Source organism: Vombatus ursinus, unplaced genomic scaffold (assembly GCF_900497805.2).
Source record: "Vombatus ursinus unplaced genomic scaffold, bare-nosed wombat genome assembly UNPS02014818.1, whole genome shotgun sequence".
NCBI lineage: Eukaryota > Metazoa > Chordata > Mammalia > Diprotodontia > Vombatidae > Vombatus > Vombatus ursinus.
Window position 1 is genome coordinate 56,329,339 of NW_020954596.1, and position 20,813 is coordinate 56,350,151.

The following is a 20,813-nucleotide window of genomic DNA, read 5'->3' on the forward strand; positions in this document are numbered from 1 at the left end:
ACTGGGGAAAAAATAAAATATTAAATAATTTTTTTTAAAAAAAGAAACTTAGAGTCTTACAGAGTTGCCTGGAGCACTGAAAGATTTGTGATTTACCCAGGGTCACATAGCCAGTACATGTTAAAGGCTGAACTTGAACCCAATTTTCCTGACTCTGACTGAGACCAGGTGTTTAGCCACTATACTTCACTGCCTCTCAATTACAAGTCATCAGTTGAAGATTTGCAAATCAAAGTTACCACAGGCAAAATGTCCAAATGAATATATGTTTGAGGCTGAAATACTAGCACATTCAGGGAAGTTCTTCAGTTGATTCTACCAGCTCTTTTTCTCCAAGATTTGGGCAGACAGGTGAAGCTTCAACTTTTTAATCTCTATAAAAAACAACACACAACAATTTTCCCTCCTTTTTGCTATATGGAAAACTTTCTGTCAATCAATCAATCAACAAGCATTTATTAAATTCCTACAACGTTCCAGGCTAGTGCTGGGCACTAAGGATACAAAAACAAAAAAAAAATTTGAAATGAGTCCTTTTCTTGAGTTCTTACTTTCTATTGGGAGAAACAAGTACATATGTAAGTATAAGGGATGGGGAATTTGATTCCCCCAGCTCAGTTGATGTAGTCACAGGATGCAATAAGTTAACAACGTGCTAACATCCTGTGATCCCTTTATAAAAAATGAACATCTGTCTCTGATTGAGCCAGAAAGGAGTAAAATCATTGGATGAATAATAAGAAGCCATGACATTACAAGGCTTTAAATAACTAAACTCCGGAGAATAGGGGAAGGAACCACTGATTGAGGAAGAACCTGGTCCCTGAAAGGCAATAAGTCGTGGGGAAAGGAGACTTCTCTCTCCTACCCCATCAGCCATGATTCCTAGCAGCAGACCTAATAGCCCAGAGGGAGACAAAGCATGTGGAGATTCAATTACAGACAGTTCAAGGCACAGTGGATGGAGGAGAGACACGTATTATAGCTAGACACTGATAACAGAGATGCAATTACTCAAGGTTGTAAACAGCTTCAAGGAGCATTATCTCATTTCAGAGAGGAGAGGAGAGAGCTGGCTATGGACTGATAAGAGTAGGAAGGGGATAAGCATTTATAGAATACCTACTATGTGCCAGGCACTTGCTAAGTGCTTTACCTTATTTGACCCTTGTACCATTCCTACAAGGTAGTTACTGTTATTATCCCTATTACATAGTTAAAGAATCTGAGACAAACAGAGGTTAAATAACTTGCTCAGGGTCACACATCTAGTAAGTGTCTTCAGCAAGATTTGAACTCAGGTCTTCCTGATTACAGACCAAGTACTCTATCCACTGAGCCACCTGGTTGACATACTGGAAATAGTCACTATGCCCTTTGAGAAGCAGACTCTAGGAGAGCAGCTAAAAACCCCAGCCATCAGATACACTGCCCCCAGGGAGGAAGCTCTGTTTTGTTTCCATTAGGAAAGGAAGGACTTCAAGTTTCGTCAGTACAAAGGAATGAAGATCTTTGGCCACATGTGTTCATACATGTATGCCTCTTCATTGGTACCCACTCTTCCTACAGATGCTACACATGTTTGTGGGAGAATGCATTCCTAAGGGAATGTTTTTCTTTCTACTAGTTTTACTATGCCACCTTAGTAAGTGTTTTACTCAAGTTAATGACATCTACTGGCCATCTTGATATAGAATATACTAATAGGGGCTCATAAAAATAGTTTTAGAAAAACAGTTACAACAGATAGTATCCTAAAAATCAAGGTAATAGCCACCATCTGGGGTCCCAACCAAAGAGTATGAGTGGAAGTCAGGGTAGTAGCCCAGAGTAGATGCTACATATATATATATATGTGTGTGTGTGTGTGTGTGTGTGTGTGTGTGTGTGTGTGTGCTACATATATATATACACATACTATATATAGTATATATAAAACGAAGTCAAAGTAAATACCAGATAATGAAATAAAATTGGTTACAAAGGGAGGACAGCAGTAGGTGGGGGGAATGGAAAAGACTTCAATACCAGATGGCGTATGAGCTAAGCCTTGAAGAAAGTATAGGATGCTACAAGGGAAAAGCGAGAAGAGGGCACATTACAGGAATGGGGAATGACCGGTACAAAGGCATGGATAAGGAGGATGAAGCTCTATATGTCAGGAGGAGAGGGGTCAGTTCGACTGGACTATAGAGTTTGAGAAAGGAAGTAATATCTATTGAGGCTGGAAAGATAGGTTAGAGCCAGGTTGTAAAGGGCTTTAAAATCCAAACAGAGGAGTTTGTATAGAGACAACAAAAACCACTGAAGTTTACTGAGTAGGGGAGCAACATGATCGATTTGTACTTAGGAAAATGATTTTGGCAGCTGCGTGGAAAAGGGATTGGAGTAAGGAGACAAGTCAGGGAAACCAATGAGGAGGCCATTGGAATAGACCAGGTGATGAGGACCCGAACTATGGCAGGCACTGTGTATGTAGAGAAATGGAGTATGATGCATTCATCTAGAATGAACTCTAACAGTGAAATATTAGAGTGAGGGGATGATGGTTTATTTAGTGCGTAAAGGGTGTTGAGTCCTGTCACAGAACTTCAGAATCTTAATGTACTAGAATATACTAGAGAGGTTACCTCATCTAACTTTTAACTTTCCATGTCTTAGAATCCTTGGCTTCTTTATAGATTATGCTCAAGCATCATCTCCCCACAGTGGCCTTTCTTCCTGCTCCTTTCCCCCATCCCCACCAGTTGCTAGAAAAATCCCCTACTAAGTCACTTTTCATCCACTTTCTATTTATCCTCCTCTATATTGTGTTTTATATATATCGTCTCTTCCATTAGAAATGTCAGGTCCTTGGTGGCAGGGACCATGTATTTGTTTTTGTATCCCCAGCACTTATCATGTGCCTGACATAGAGTAATTGCTTTAAAAAATGCTTTTTGATTAATTGGTTCCACACAACGAAACCTTTGCCTGAGCACTTCTAGTAACATATTTGAATCTGAGACCTTCACAAAGTACTCTGCACATATTTCTAAATGATATGAACTGTCCACATACCTGTCATCCCTAAATTTTGTGATTTACATGACAACCTTTTTTCTTCTCAAAAACTGATTTATTCACTTCTTTCATTTGGGCCTACCACTAGAGGGAGATCTCATCACAAACATTTAAGCACGTTGAAAATTCAATAGGACTTTTTTTTGAGGGGGGAGGGTATGATACAGTGCCTAGCAAGGTGTTATTTATACACATAGTAGTCCTTTACCACATATTTGTTGAATAAATGAATGGATGAACCTTTGGGAGTTTCAGGATAACTGCGATTTTCAAAAGCTGGCTATTTTAAATAGTAACTTGTGTTGCAAAAATGTTTTCAGTCCTAGATGAAATACAATTCACATACATACTAAATGCTGTTCAATGCTTGATGGAACATGGACTACTTAAGGTTCATTGTCTAAACTCTTAAGCACTTTATATTTCATCATTACTTTCACACATATGCTGCAAAGTAATAGGGAACAAGAGATGGCAGAGATTTGGTTTATAATTTAACTTCAGGTTCTCAGTTTATCAGAATGGTGTTCAAGACTTCAATCTTTTTTGCTCCTATTAACTTTTTTTTATTTTTAGACATTTTATTAATGTACTTTTCTATTTAAACTTCACTTTCACTTTCAAAATATTCCCTGCACCCCCAAAATTCTCCATGATTCCCTTCACACTAATAGAAATTGTTACCTAGTAACAAATAAATCATTTGACCATGTCAAGACTTTAATCTTATTATTCTACAAATGGACTTGTCAGGAATTAAACTCATTCAAAGATAATCCCATTATAAATTCTAATAAGAATTTGTCACCATGGCACCATGATCATAATGGGACTTTGCAATGGTAGACCAGGCTTACTTGCATAACACTCCCCCAGTTCTGCCCTTCTAAATATTCTACTAGGAAAAATAAGAAGAATTATGCACCAATGTTGTTCCATCAACCAGAACACTTTGGAAAGGTGAAGAACATCGTAAGATAATAAAATTAAAAGCTAGAAATGACCTTAAAGATTATCAAATACTCCATTTCACAAATGAGAATTTTGGCCCAGGGAGACAGGTAACTTACCCAACGTCACATAGGTAGTAAGAAACTCAGTGGGTCTGAGTCAAAATCCAGGGCTAGACCCTCTTAGGTACCTCTGCTAAGGTTGGTAGACACTTCCCTGGGTTGCAAGAATAAGATTCACCTACCAGGAAACCTAATAGGTTTGGATTCTCTGTGACAAGGTGATGGTGACAGAAGCTTGGGACTATAGCCCAACTTTCAGACTTTCAATGGGATGGTGACTCAGAAACTAGGGTTACTTTCAGGGTACCACTCTAATTAATAGTGCCTCAGACCCAATGTACCTATATTCTGAAATTATGCTAAGTACCAACAGATATGATGTCATATCTTTTGTTTTGTTTTGTTTTGTTTTGTCCAGAGAGAAAGTCAAGTATTGATTCAGTAAGGTTCTTTAGCTACGTGAAGAGTTAATGAAAGGTGGAATAGAGCACTAGTACTAAAGACTTCTGGACTCTTGGAACCCTAAGATCTAGGTTAAAAATTTTAGGCAAGGTAATTTCTCTGAGTTTCAATTTCCTCATCTTTAAGATGAGAGTAATAATAGCTGTACTACTTACCTCACAGAGCTGTTGTATGGATCAATTCAGATAAGATAAGCTATCTTGTAAACTTTAAAATGCTTTACAAATATATGCTACTAGTTACTACCTATCTCTGCAAAGAAACAAGCAATAAGAAAGTGCCTTAAATGGTTTCAAAAGACTGATAAGTAAAATCTAAAGAAGGGCATCTTCACTCTAAGGCAGTAGTGTTAATAAACTCAGATAGAAGGGGAAACCACCAAATCATACATAAGGATCTCTGCTGGTCTCATGTTGACTTAGAAAACCATGTATTAACAATACTTACCCTCTATTGTATTTTTATTTATTTTGTTCAATATTTTTCAATTATGTTTTAACTGGTTCCAGAATGTGGTTGGAGGGTTGCACGGTGTTTGAGATCTCTACTCTAAGGTATAAGGGAAGCATTTCCATCCATTCATCCAGTAGATATCCATTTAATGCCTACTATACACTAGGTCAGAGTGGAGAACCCGTGGCCTTGAGGCCACATGGGGTCTTCTAGGTCCTTAAGTGTGGCCCTTTGACTGAATCCAAACTTCAGAGAACAAATCCCCTTAATACAATGATTTGTTCTGTAAAACTTGGACTCAATCAAAAGGTTACACTCAAGGATATGCCTAGCAGATAGGCATTGCATGTCAATTGTATTTGGTAGTATAGCAGACATAAACAGAGGAAAAAGAAAGAGAATACTCCTATATTCTTTGTCTACAGGAGAAAAGTTTTTAATTTCCCAATGTTTACTTGCAAGATGGTAAGGTAGGTGATATGGTGGAGAGAGCTCTGGATTTGGAGTAAAAAAAAGCCTGTGCTTATATTCCACCTCAGACATTTACTATCTGTGTGAGCCTGGGCAAGTCACTTAACCTGTCCCAGGCTCAGTTTCCCAATATGTTAAAGGGGGTGATAACAACTTCTACCTCACAGGGTTGTTGAAAGGATCAAATATATATATATATATATATATGTGTGTATATAAAGTGCTAAATCTTTAATCCAATCCTTAAATTGGATCATATACTGTACAAATATACAGGCAGCTATTTCACTTTGTGGACAGAATACTGGACTAGGGACCAGGAAGACTTAAGTTTGAATCCTGCCCTAAACATTAGCTGTGTGGCACAAGTTCATTCAATCTCTTAGCCTCAGTTTCCTCATTAGTCAAATGGGATAATAGCAGCAACTTCACAGGGTTGATATGAGGATTATAGTAAATATTTGTAAAGTGCTCTGCAAACCTTAAAGCACTATAAAAATGCCAACTGTTATTGCCAGCTACTGGTAAGGTGAGCTAGTGTTACAGACAGTGGCTACCAAACTACCAAATTATTATCTACTCTTCATATTTAGACTTGTTATTATCAGCTATCACAGTATGGTAGCCACAAGTGTTTGTAATGTCATGGGATTTAGAGTTGATAAACTTTAGAAATCAGTTAAGCCAACCTCCACATTTTACAAATAAGAAAAGTGAGGCCCAGAGAGAGTAGCAAAGCCAGGATTTGAACACAGCTCCTCTGACTCCAGAATCTAATTCTCCTTCCACTACCACACACTATAAAACAGAGGCAAAGAATTTCTCATTAAGTACATGCTTGTATGACATGATTGTCCCAATTCAAAATGACTAATTTTAAGCTTATAGTAAAGCAAGGAAATAGAAATTAAAAGTTCCAGGTCTGGGGGCTGGGGGGTAAAGGAAATAACAAATATGGGGACATAAGGGGGAAAAAAGAATTCTGGAATAAAATGATAACACACATTCATGACACGAACTGTATCCACTTCTTATGAAAGGCATTGTGTTTTTCTAACAAGGTGAAGTTTTCTAACAAAATGATTGCTTAATAAATGAAGACATCCAAAAGTTTGTCTGCCAGGGGTTTTGTTATTTCCTTCCTCCTTTCCCTAACTCTCTCACATCCCTGTCCAGAATCGTGAGTAGCTGTGACAAGCTAGCTTTGGCTTCAGGCTAGGACTCCATCCCAGTTACAAATTTCCAGCCTCAAGCTAGGCAAGGAAATAAATCAGAGAAGTTGCAGAGCAAATTAAAGACCATGATGATGGGAAGGATGTGGCCAAGAAGAAGAGCTATTAATTCCAAATTTAAGCCCTTCTGGTCTTCTGGCTCTTTTCACATTCAAGACCAGTGACAAAGCGACACCTCCAACCACCTCCATGCCTGTTTCACTCTGTAGGGCAGGGGCTTCTTAAACTTTTCTGCAAAGCCTAGTGACCCTTCCTCAAAAGAATGTTTCAAAATGCATAAAACAAAATATAGAAAAGATTAAGCCAACAAGTAATTTATTAAGTATCTACTATGTATCAGACACTGTGCTGAGCACTGGATTGCAAAGGAAACCAAGTATATTTAAATAGTTATCAAAATATTTTTTAGAAGTACATGGGCACCAGTTAAGAACCTCTGCTGTAGTGAGTGTTCTTTTTTTTTAAAATAAAAATCTAGTGTTACATTTGAATGGGGCATCAACATTTTGACAAATCAAAATAATTAAATTGAGCACTTCTAAAATAAACACTAACAATACTTTTGCACTTACAAAATAATTCTATCATATTTGACAAACAGGAAACAAAAAACTTTCTAGTTTGCTCCAATAGTGCAAAATAATAGCAGCATTTACAAAGAGTTGAGATTTGGTATGTGTAAACACTCATGTCCACTACACACAGGGGAGGTGAAGCCTTTTTACTCACCCTTCCAATCCAGGACTGGCCATGGCTAAAGCTCCAGCTTGCTTTAAAAAGAACTGTACAGGATTTGTTTGGGCAAAGTTTGTTATGAGTCTCTGACTTTTGATTTTAAATTTAAATTTAAAGCTTGATAGTCATTTTTAAGGTAAAACTTTCTAGATGCAAAGTGCTACACAATTTCTGAGCATTATCACAGTGCCTATCTGAGCACCTTTTATCTAGTGAGACTTTTAAGTCTTGGGCTTTTCAAATAGCTATTAAATATGCTTCCATGCTTTAAGAGGAAAACAAGCATGCACATAAACACACGTAACATTTTCAGTTAAACATCAGTGCCATTTGGGTACATGCACCATGCCTTGCTAAATTATGATACTGCCTTTAAGAAGAAGCGTTGGAGTGCAAAGTTGAGATGAAAAAGCTAATCCAATAGTCAAGTGTGAACAGTTGTACTAGCTCTCTGAAAAAGGCTTTGCACTCCTAGTTTTACTAGGTCAACCATGAGTTTTGCCATTAAAAAGAAATTTGCTATTCTCACTCTTCATTTCCATCTGGCAGAACATGAATCCTAAGAAAAGCTATTTTGATTCTCCTTATTAACATATGCAAACATTAATGATTAATCCCTTCCAAGAGGACTCTTACAGACGCTATCAAAAGTAAACTTATTTTCTTTACAATGTACCTTGATGGTTCAGGACTGTCTTCTATTAATCACAGCAAAAGCAAAAATCTCTAAGTGATTATTTACACATGGTGTTTGGAAAAAAATACTTGCTAGTGGTTGATTTCCCTAAATCATTTGATTATAACAGGAAGCTCTTGTTGTACAGTATGTTTGTCTAGCTTCAGAGCATGTGTGGGTTTCAGGTACTCGGGTTCTGATCTCAGTTGCTGCGGTGGCCCCACCATGCACCACTTCTTGTCATGTTCCCACAACGGGTCTGCAGAACTCCTGTGTGAAGGTGCTTGTAGAAGCAAATAGCCATAAGTATCGTAGTGACCAGTAGGATACTTAACATGCTTTCCATGAGCACCAGGTTCTGCGCAACAGTCCAGCCTATGGCCAGCTTCACACCAGAGGAGTCCTGGAGGGGCTCAGGGCCTCCGCCGACCCCAACAAGAGCCTTCCCAGCCAGAACAGAAGCAGCAGCAGCTGCCAGCCCACTGGTGGACATCGGCCCTCTGCTCCAGTGACTTTCTTTAATATACATGATTAAAGGAAAACCACCTGCTCAGGTTATCTGGAGTTTTTACCTTTTATAACCCACACATTTACAAAATCACTGTAGCTCCATGATATACTAGAAAAGTAGGAATAACTCTTTAAACATTTTTTTTATCGAAGTCTAGATTGCCCTTCCCTTCCCCCCCAAAAAAGTGACTACTAAGTGTTTGTGTCTTAGATAAAGTCTTCATTATTATTTTTTCCTAAGCTATGCTTCAAATAGGAAGGAAAACAGCATCTGCTCCCAAGTAAAGTCATGCATGTACAGGAGACGTTGAGCTGAATGTAACAGTAATCACAGTGGACAGCACAGGTTTAGACCCCAGATCACAATGACATTTGCTTTTGATTTAGCTAATCAAGACCAGTGTCTTTCCTTAAATAGTAAGCTGAAGTGAATTCCCTTATTTTGGACTATACCATGCAAATGAAAGCAGCTGAAGAGACATACACAGACGGTGACACACTCATCACCTCACTACTTACTACAGTTAGTCTGATTGCTGTCTGAGTCACAAAGGGAGCTCTCACCGCATGCATCAAAGCAGGAATTGTAGATACATTTCTGATCTCCTTCTAGACATGGGGTCTGGCCTAAAAGGGAGAGGAGAGGAAAGGAGGGAAGCAAATATTTAATGTTACATTTGCTTTAATCATTATTAAATTATTTGCATTCTGATATGAGGGGTTTAAAAGAACCACCTGTAGGGAAAGGGGATGGAGGAGTTATATAATGAGAATTCCCTTTCTGACTCACCCTACTACTTCTGTGTTTGGACAAAATTCAAAAATACTGTGCTCAGATTGAGCAAATCCATGTAAAAGAATTAAACGAGTGCTAAATACCAGATATTCCAAAAAGGTTCTAGTAAGAGGGAGAAATGCATATTAACATACTCTGGAAAAGGATTGTTCTTTAGTAGGAAAAAAATGGTGTTGTACACTATATTCCACAAAACATGAGTTTATGTACATAATTAAAACATTCAATTCAACAAGTCTTTGCACAAGTCTTGAATTTGTCCTAAAATTTTATATACTTCCAACTCTATGCTTCTCTAAGAGATGTCTTTTCTTGAGTAATAAATACATTCCCAACACCAATAAGATAAAAACATTTTATCATAACCCAGGTCTTGTGCAGCTGCTATCAATCTTTTTCCTGTTATGTCTTTTGGAAAGAATCATAAACCCAACTACAATGACCTGAGCATCAGGTTTCTAGTTTCCAAATGAATGACAGTCACAATGTCAGAATATGCCCTAATTACTTTTCCTTAAGTTATGTGGAAAGGAAACTGTTTTTCTCATTGACCAATATAATGATTTCAGAGTCATTAGTAGATTACATTTAAAAAAAAATAAATTACTATCTATTTTCTCTCTTCCCTACAATACTTAATTTCAGATGTGCCATCAGGAACAACAGAAGAAGAAAAAAAACCTTGTATAATGTGTGTATGTGTGCAAATAAAGATTGAGGCAAACACAAAATGATCACATTTTTATGTGATAATAAATATAAATATAATAATACAATATATAAATATGTATAATATAATATAAATAAATATAACAAACAAATAATTATATTCATGTCAACAGTTCTATTGGAAAATATAATCATACTGTCACCTCTTCACCTTCCAGGTAGCTTCACAGTAAATCTCATGATGATCCCTGGGCTACTGTGATGACCAATGATTGAGGCAGAGTGCAGGAGCACCTGGATTCGAATCCTGCCTCAAACACTTGTTAATTGTGTGGCATTTCCCTCCCCCCCATTAGTCCTCAGTTTCCTCATCTATAATATGGGACTCAAATAGTACCTACCCTACACCATAGTTATAAAGATCAACTGAAATCATATTTATAAAATACTCTACAAATGCTCTTATTTTTATTCTTACCATGCATGACAAGGATAGATTAAATGAATAAATTATCCACTTTGTCACAAATATGACCCAAGAAACATTATTCTCACCATGGCAGGATGCTTAAAAACTGTTGCAGCGACATTTAAATACCAGGAATAAAGTTATACTCAGACCCAGGCAATCCAGCGTGATGCTTATACAGAGATCAGAAATTAGCTGTTTCACATATGGACACCAGACTTTGGTGAAATTCATGCAAGATATATTTCTTGAGAACCATAAAGAATTAGATTATTTCTTGGTATATTCCTATTTCAGGAAGCTATTAGATCTGGCTCTAGAATTTAATTTGTCCATTCTAATAAGAAAAATGACTAATCTCTGAACTTCTCCCTCCATCCATTTTCTTCTTGTTGCCCTTTCCCCACAAGATATTTAGCTGTGTCTAAGTTGTTTTGGGTTTGTTTGTTACTTATCTATAGTTTTAATTATATTAAATAGTAAGGCTCAGGGAAAGTAAGTTCAAAGTCACATTTATTACTACAAATATTTTCTAGCCCATCAGTGCTGCAGGGATACGATACATTCTACATAACCAGACTAGTTTTTGAAGGTATACTGTGTTATTAAGTTTTGGGCAAATGCAATTATGAATCAATCTTAGGGAAAGAAGATTTCCTCCAAAAGAGTATTGATGACTCAGCCATAATCTTCTGAAGAGATGCATGGTACACACTTACTGTTGCTACAATTTTCTTCATCACTTCCATCTTTACAATCCTCATCACCGTCACACCGGAAAGCACTGGGGATGCACTGTCCATTGCCACATTCCAGAAGACCCTGACTGTGACATGCTAAGGAAACCAAGAATAATATTCACTTCATTTATTTTAACTGTATTTTTTCTTTACTCAATGATTATAAGAGGATGACAGCAATGCTTCATCAAGTTCAACTCCCTCATTTTACAGACGAGGGAAGAATGCGGCATGTAGGTGACATGATCTCTTCATGGTCACATGCAAGTAATAATAACAGGATTTGAACTCAGTTCATTAGATACAGCATGCTGTCTACCATAATACACTTCTTTGTTGTTGTTCAGTTGTTTCAATTGTGTCCACCTCTTTGTGACCCTATTTGGGTTTTGCTGTTGTTTTTTTTTTTAGCAAGGATACTGGAATGGTTTGCCATTTCCTTCTCTAGTTCATTTTACAGATGAAGAAACTGAGGCAAATAGGGCTAAGTGACTTGTCCTGGTCCACATAGATTGTGTCTGAGGCCAAATTTGAATTCTGGAGGATAAGTCCTCCTGAATCCAGGCCCAACACTCTCTCCACTATGCCACCTTGCCACCCCCATAATACACTGCCCCTCATAATACCTTCAACATCTACTAAAAGTATAGGACTATCATGAAATGCCGCACATTGCTCTATATTTATAGTATATCTGCCTGTTCTTTGTAATATTCTTCCCCAATTTCCAGCTCTCAGCTGTCACTTCTTACTGCTCTCCATATATCTTCCTTTTAACAGTATCCATTTTCTCATTGGCTGCTTCTAGCTGGCTGGAATCAGTAAGGTACATGACCAAACTCGTTAGAATAAGTTACAGAGGTGGGGAACCTGTGGCCTCAAGGCCACACGTGGCCCTCTGGATCCTCAAGTGCAGTCCTTTGACTGAATCCAAACTTTTTGGCCACCCCTGAATAAATTATAAAAATTAGTGACTTAAGTCAACAGGCTTTGAGTGAGAAGGCGAGATCCTTTTCCACTGCATAAAGTGTTCAAGCTTTATTGTACCAATTTTATGGCTCAGGGTTCAGTGACCTTTTTCATTTTCTTTTGTGTTCTCAAGTATGTTCAGGATCACCTGAAGTCTGACTGCTAGATAAGAAGGGTGCTACTATATAGTGAGAGTGAAGCAGTCAAGTCTGACCTTGGTACCAATCTCAAAGAAAATGAGATAGTCTCTATTATTTAGAGGAATAAAATGACTATTTCTCATACTAAAATAAACCAAATAAAAGTATTACCTGCATAACTTTGAACAAGTCATTCAAGACTTTTGGGACTCAATTTCACTATCTGTAAAATGAGAGGGTTGGAGTAGAAGACATCTTGGTTCTGACTCCGTTAATCTACAATCTGTTTACTCTGAGGGGTAGTTAAGTTTTGCTAATTCTCCTTAGTATCTCTCCAGTATATTACCTATGTTAGTCTAGTTAGATGAATATATCTATCAAAATCTCATTTTAAAAAGTCTAATTTTTTTTAACCAGTGACTAACCTTTTTTGTTTTTTAGAAACCTCATTTTATTGATACATTTTATATCACTTCCATTTCTGAGTATATTCCCACATACACACCACCACAAACCTCCTTCCTACTTATCACTGCCTTGGAATGCAGATTAAAAAGAAAAATGGAAAAAAAGGAATTCAGCAAAACCATCCATCCTACAAACCTTGTCTTAAAGTATCTGCAATATTCCACACCCAAAGTCCTCCACCATTGCAAAGAGAGAAAAGACTTGCATTTTCTCAACTCTTCTCCCAGAGCAAGTTTGGTCATTAAAATTATACAGTTCTCAGTTTAGTTGTAGTGGAGTTTGTTTTTTTTTTTTCTATTGACGTTGTTTGACTGTATAGTGTTTTCCTGGCTCTGTTTCTTCACTCTGCATCAGTTCATATATATCTTCCCATGCTTATCTTAATTCTTCATATTCCTTCTTTTTATTGGTAAAATAATATTGCATAACATTCATGTACCACAATTTATCAAAGCCATTTCCCAACTGATGAACACATGCTTTGTTGCTATAGCATGAGAGTCATTATTTGAAAGAGATATTCTAATGGAAGTATTAGTTACACATTTAATTCATTTTATTTGATTATTATATATTTATTATCATTTATTTGATATTATTATTGAACTTTAACAACATATTTTTCATTCACTCATTATTACAATTAATAAACTAGTTAAAAATAAAGGTGTATTCTCTCATATTATCACTCCTAAATTTACTTCTACCAAGTATACTTAATTCATTTCCTAGAACAAATACTGAATTTTATCAGTTAAAAAAAGTATTCACTGAGCACTTTTCTTTCCTTTGAAAACATTACTTGTTATTGAATTACAAATATTACCACCATTCACTGAGAAGCAGACTTTTCTACTACAGAAAGTATGAACTTGGAGCCAGACGCTTTTGGTTCAAGTCTCAGCCTTGCAACTTACTAGATATGGAATCCTGGGTAATTTATGTAACCTTTGTGCCTCAGTTTCCTCCTACATAAAATGGGAACAATAATATTTACAATGCTTACCTCCCAGGGTTGTTGTAAAGATTAAATGTGATTATATAAATAAAATTCTAAAGTTAATCGACTAAGCGAGAAGCATTTATTAAGTGCCAACCATGCTCCAATCACTGTTCAAGAACTGAAGGATACAAAGATGAAGGAGAATAGTACCTGACCTCAAGGAGCTGACATTTTACTGGGGATCTCAATAAGTATAGTCAAAATGAAACAAAATGTAAAAACCTTGGAGAGCTAAATATCAGCTATCGTTAGCCTCAGTTTAAGTATTAATGATAATCATCCTTCTGACAAAGTTATAATTCACCCGTTATCTTTACATGTTAAAAGCTTGAAATAGTAGGTTTTATTTTTTTTCCTTTGAACTACTTCCAGATCGTGGAAATTTAGTATATTTTACTAAAAAAAAAAAGGAAAATAAAAGATTACAAAACCAAGAATGAATTAGAAAACTCACAGCAATTGACTTCATCTGATTTATCTAGACAGTCATGATCACCATCACACACCCAGTCCATTGCTATGCAACGGCCATCTCCACAACGATGTTCCTTTACAGGATTACAGTCTGAAAAAAAGAATGACAAATGATGAGGAAGTAGAAATCCAGGCTAGTGGACCAACAACAATAGTTGCACAACTCCTATTTCCGCTCAACGTTCTCTGAGATGCCAACATTTTGACACAATTTAATAACTTTTCTAGAGAACTACTTTAATATAGACATTCCTGGGAGATTAGCTCCTTGAGAGAACTACCAGCTGAACAAAGCCCAGCTTTTGTGCTGAACTTCAATGATTTTTGCAGCTCAGCATCTTAAATCAATCTCTTTCTCCCTTAGTCTACATATAACTAAAAACGAGGTGAGTCATGAGCTGCTTCACACAGACCTGGTAAACTTAGGAAAGAAGTTAATTTTCCTCAAAATAATAGAAATATAATTTTTATACATTTAGATAAATTTATGGATTATATATCACAATGGATTATTAACCTTAAATAGCTAGAATTTCAAGTTAATGTCATAGGACCTATAATAGTTAACATGTCTATAGAGCTTTAAGGTTTCAAAGTACTTTACATTTGATGCTCACAACAGCCCTGTGTGGTAAGAGCTACTATTATTCCCATTTTACAGATTAACAGGCTCAATAAATTTCAGTAACTGGCCCAGGGCCACACAGCTAGTATATGGTGGAAACAGGATTCAGACTCATATCTATTTGCTACACCATATAACCAGAGAGCTGAAAGTCACTAAGTCAATCAATAAGCATTTATTAAAGACCTACTATGTGACAGATACTGTGCTAAGCACTGAAAATTTTAAAAAAAAAGGAAGAGGGGAGGAAACAGTTCCTGATCTTCTCAAAGAGATTTCAAAAGTAATAGAATCCCTCCTTTGCCCTCCCCTTTGGTGACCAAAAATCACCCCTAATTTTCACAAGAAGACAGAAGATCAGGAGAGTAGTCCCCTGGGGAGGGCCAATCTCAAGCTGGTTCTCTGTTTATCTGTACATAAAGGCAAGAGTCTCACTTAACTGGTTAGCTAGGGATTTCCCTGGGGGCTAGGAGTGATCACATTATTCCACTCCCCCTTGTGAGCTAGACTAAGAAATGGGGTCTGACAAAATGGGGAAAAGGATAGATTACAGAGTAATGTTAATTGACCCAGATGTACTGTTCGATAGATCAGGGGTTCTCAACCTGTCCTCTACAATATAATTGTGCTTATTGTAATCTTGTGTGCTTTATATACATGTAAAAACATTATCCTGAAGAGTTCTACAAGTTTTAGCAGACTACCATGGGGTCCATGACAAAAAAAAATTTAAGAACTCTTGCAATACATAATCATGTTTTCATCTAGTAACAAGTCAGATAATTTGATTTTTTTTAACTTTTCCAATATCTGTTTGGATTTATGAGATTAAATTTTGCAGTTTTACAGTTATTCATATTCATAGGCTTTTCCCCTACTAAACTATAGGCTCTCATGAAGGCAGGGATCTTTAGCAGTGTTCTTAACACCTTTTCTGTCATACACCCCTTTCACAATCTGGTGCAACCTATAGATCTCTTCTCAGAATGTTTTAAATGCATAAAATTCATAGGATTACAAAGGAAAACCGTTACTCTGAGATGCAATTATTAAGAAAAATTTTAAGTTTATAGATCGAAGGGTAAGAATCCCTAGATTGGTGATTTCTTAGGTTCTTTCCAAATATGTCCCCATGTTCTTACCTATCCCTACAAGACTGAGCACAGAACTCTGATCAAAGTAGATACTTCATGAATGTTGAACAAACAAATGAATGAAGCAAGAATTAGGCAATAGCCTACTTTTTTGCGTGGTAACCAGGAATCATAGGAATCTTCCTTAACTTGATCTTTTATCGCCTTCAGCTAGCTTTTCTGGCTCATTACTCCAATGTTCTGATCATTTTCCCACTCTTCTATTCACATTCCCTTATTCCTCCTAAGTCCTCAATTCATTCTACCATTGTCCATTGTACCAGCTAACTCTCTCGAGCTTATTCAACAGCCACGACCTTTTCTACTCTTAGTTGTCTTTAACTTAATATACAATATCAAAATCTAAAGGAGTTTCCAAAGTTGTGCCAACTTATAAAAAAGGAAACTTTTTTTCCAATTTACCAGATGGGAAAGGAGAATTGAAAGAACAACTTTAAAAGATCTCAGGTGGAGCTCACATCAGAGGTAAGGGAGTTAGGGCTAGCATGTGCACATAAACACTTGGTCCTAATTTTTAGACAAGACTAGCTGTTGCATAAGCAAAACCTTTAGTGCCAATAGCATTTCCACAAGATCACAGCAACTAGAGCTAGAAGGAACCTTAGAAATTATTCCATCCAATACTCTCATTCTACAGATGAAGAAACTGAGTCTTCGGTAAATAAAAGAATTTGCACAAGTTAATCAGATAATGCATTGCAGAGCAGGTTTCAAACCCAGATTATCTAACTCCAAAGATGCTTCTATTTTGCCCCACTGCCTCAGATTTCTAAGATGGGACATAGGGGATTCATTTGCAAAGTTTTGCCTGAGAGCTTACCTTTCAGAAAATAAAATTGGTCTCCCTCAACCTTCCACCCCTTCGCTCCCAGTTCTGCCCTCTGGAGCCAATGAGAATAAGTCTAAACTTCTTCCTACAAAGAACTCTTCAAATGCATAAAATCAGCAATCATGTCTCACATCCCCATCACCCACCTCTTCCCTTCCCTAGCCTAAACACCCCCATGTTCTTCAGTCAATTTTTTCGAAGCCTAAAGCCTCCAGTCCCCTCGTAAGAGCTTACATTTATATTGTTCTTTCTCGTTGGTAACAGCATTTTCATATGTAGCTCGTTTGATCTTCATGAAAGTAGCATCTCAAGCCATAAGTCATAGTCAAAGACAGAGATTCAATAATTCAACCTCATGATGGCTAGAAATGCCTTATAATTTTGTTTACTAATGCAATAAAAAAGAATTATAGTCATAAGTAGGTGGTCTTATCAGATGAATAAATATTTAAATGACTCAGATTAACATATTACAGCGTCATATTAACTCTTGATATCATTTAGCCAATGTTATATTATTGCAATCTTTAACATTAGCATGAAAATACACAGGCATACAGATGTGTAATTCTTTGTAGCCAAAGATGAGAAACCTAAGTTCAAATATTGCTTTAGACACTTACTAGCTATGTGATCTGGAGAAAATCACTTAACCTCTGTCAGTCACAGTTTCCTCATTTAAAAAAAAATGGCACTAAGAATAACCTTTACCCTGTGAATTGTTGGCAGAATCAAATGAGATAACACACATAGAGTGCTTTGTAAACCTTAAAGCACTTATATGAATGCTAGCTATTATTGTTGTTGTTGTTACATAAAATTCCATCCCAACAATGAAATTCCAGGGGTGCAAATCATTTAAGAAACTGCCCCAGAATTGCTCACCACTCCTGTCCATTTGCTAGGACATTCTGACATTTTGCTGGTAAACATAACATTCATGCTTACCACAGTTTTGTTCATCACTTAGGTCTCCACAGTCATTATATCCATCACATACAAAACTATAATTAAGGCATTTTCCTGTGTGACAGTGAAACAGATCTTCACTACAATCTGTAAATAAGCAAAACAATCAGTAAATCATTTTTTGAAGAATATTAGGGTAAGTTATTAGATCAGATCATAGTTACAGATTTTTTACACTTGGAAGGTACCTTAGAGAATATTCAATCCAAATATCTCATATATATTGCATGCCCATCTCCAATAAAATATAACCTCCTTGAGGACAGGAACTATTTTACTTTTATTTCTCCTCTGCCACTCCCCCCAGAGTTCAGCACAGTGCTTTGTATACAGTAAGTGATTAATGTTTGTTAAAGTGAATTGAATAAAGAAAAAAGTCTGAAGAGGTTTACTGATTTTAAATTGCACAAGGAATAGATTTATAATGTTGAGACTAAAAGCTGCTGACTTTAGATCCTTCTAGTCTTTAAAGCTCTTTATTCTAATTCCATTTTACTACAATAAATTCCTTTTACCTTTTTGAGACCCTAACTAAACCCTTGATATAACCTCCAAATTTAGTGTGACTGACATTAAGATTTTCATGACCAACAGCTAGTAATACCTCTAAATTCAATCTTAACCTGAAATCCAGGGACCTCCTTCAGGGAAACATGATTAGATTTCAGGAATTCTGTGAACTTGATAGGAAAAACTACATTTTCTCTAAACTGAAACTGAAATTTTACATTTACTTCAATAATGAATATAGGTGACCAAATGCAATAGTATTAGCAGTACTTTTGACAATAGAAAAAGATATTTCCATATCACTTATAGTTGTTGCAGACATCTCAAAATATCATTTATGTTCAGTACTATTTCAAAATTACTAGCTGTCTAAATGGGTGCCCCAAAAGATAGTGAGCTCCCCACCAGTGGAGGTCTTCCATCAGGTAGTGGATGAATGAATACTTGTTGGGGATGTTTGTAGAGGGAATTACTGTTCCAGAACATGAACTCAATAGAAATGACTGAAAGTTTTGTCCTGAAAATGGACTAGATGGCCTTTAGAGAGCCTTTCTAAATCTGAGATACTAGTATAGGCAGTATCTTAAAAAAAAAAAAAAATAACATTTCAATTTGACTATTAGAACAAACCAGTGTGCCTCTCATATTTTTTTCAGAACCAGTATACAGTAGTCAAATTTGGTAGTGCAACATCAAATAACCCTCTGATATGATGCAATAAATTTGTCTTCCAAAAATTTAAGCGGATAGACATGTTAAGAGTGAAATCCATGATTATTCAACAAGTGAATAGATTCAACTTTCCTCCATCATGACTTACACACTTAAACAAGAACTTTTTTAAGCAGTCCTTTTCAGAGGTCAGATACAAAATGATCTATGTTTGCAGAAACAATTTGTTGACTTCAGTGAGGTCTAGCCAATTGGTAAATACACAAAATTTTAACCAGAGGTACTTCACTGCAGAGCCTGGACAACACAGTAAACATCAAAGATCATAGTGCTGCCTTTAATTCAAGCAAATGTTTATTTAAACTAAGAATAAGAGGAGACGTCAGCACAGTTTGCTGCCTTATAAACCAAGACTTTCCAAAAGATGCTTTCTGAAGTTGCCTTGCTCTATGTGAATGTAACTTTGCATAATTTATGTAAAATAATGATGTTCCAAAGATATACCTTTTTTAGTAATAAACATATTTGAGAGGAAATATTATCTGAAGTTCTTGCTTAAGCACATTAACACGTATTCACTTTCCAATTTTTATGTACTCACATAGTGTTCCTTTCTGTAAAGGAAAACTAGATAAAGTAATAAAAAAAACACTTTAGATAAGAGAAGAAAGGAAAAACTTATCAAGAGCTCAACAAAATTCTCTATCTTCTATAACTATTTATAAGTGGAAACATGTTTCTTTGACCATTTTAAAGTATTTGTATTAAACATTATTGTACTTCCACACAACCTAAATCAGTTACCATTTAGAATACAGAATCAGGAAGTTAGGACCAAATTTCAGAATTTATCTAGTCTAGCTGTCTCATTTTATGGATGAAGTAAATCAGGCTTTAAGAGTTCAATTCACTTGCCCAAAGTCAAATGTTAGATCATGAACCGAAACCATGGCCTTCTGACTCCCTGCTACAGCTCTTTCCACCATTTCACAAGAATTCCAGTATTGGTCAATAATGCCTCATTTTACAGCCTAATTCCTATCCTCCCCTCTCCATGAAGCCTTCCAATACCAAATATCTCTGACCAATAACTATCATGATCATAATGCTTATTATTATTATTATTCCATACCAATCACATGCTGCAATATGACCCCTTTACAGATCAAATATTTTTGGTTTTGCTTAAACCATATCGATGGAAACATTTATGGCATTTATACACTTTATGCCTTATTAAACAAGCTATACTAAATACAATTTAGCCTTTTCTTGATGACTTAGGAACATTATATGGAATATGAAGGATAGTGCTGTAGTCTAATACAATGATGCCTTCTAGGAATCTTGAGGTATATAAAGCTACTTGACTCTACATTGAATAGTTCTAGCTGTTGTTTGCTTTATGTAATTTTTCTTTCTCCTCCTGTGCTCTAAGTATACACTTGCTATTAGTATATAGCTTCTGACCCAACTCCATGCCTGATTCTCTGCACTTTTATATTTTGCTCATATTCAAGTACCACCCCTCCCCCACATATATATAAACACACACACACACATACATCAGGTCCCTTTTATATGTTGGCTTTCCCATTACAATGTAAACTCCTTGAGGCTAGGGATTACCTTTCTTCATATTCGTATTCCCAGGGCTTACCATAGTGCCTGGCATATAAGTACTCAATAAATGCTCTATGTACCTAACTAT

At 36.3% G+C, this 20,813-nt stretch overlaps 1 protein-coding gene across 2 annotated transcripts in view; it reads right to left on the reverse strand.

Moving 5' to 3' along the window:
- Window positions 1-20,813, reverse strand: part of CORIN (corin, serine peptidase) — a 205,710-nt gene that overhangs the window by 43,864 nt on the left and 141,033 nt on the right. For both annotated transcript variants that reach the window (XM_027836429.1, XM_027836428.1), the window contains exons 7-10: window positions 17,900-18,007; window positions 14,324-14,434; window positions 11,269-11,385; window positions 9,135-9,242 (exon numbers count right to left, since the gene is read on the reverse strand). In XM_027836429.1, the coding sequence (XP_027692230.1) occupies window positions 9,135-9,242; window positions 11,269-11,385; window positions 14,324-14,434; window positions 17,900-18,007 (444 nt within the window). The remainder of the gene's footprint in view (window positions 1-9,134; window positions 9,243-11,268; window positions 11,386-14,323; window positions 14,435-17,899; window positions 18,008-20,813) is intronic.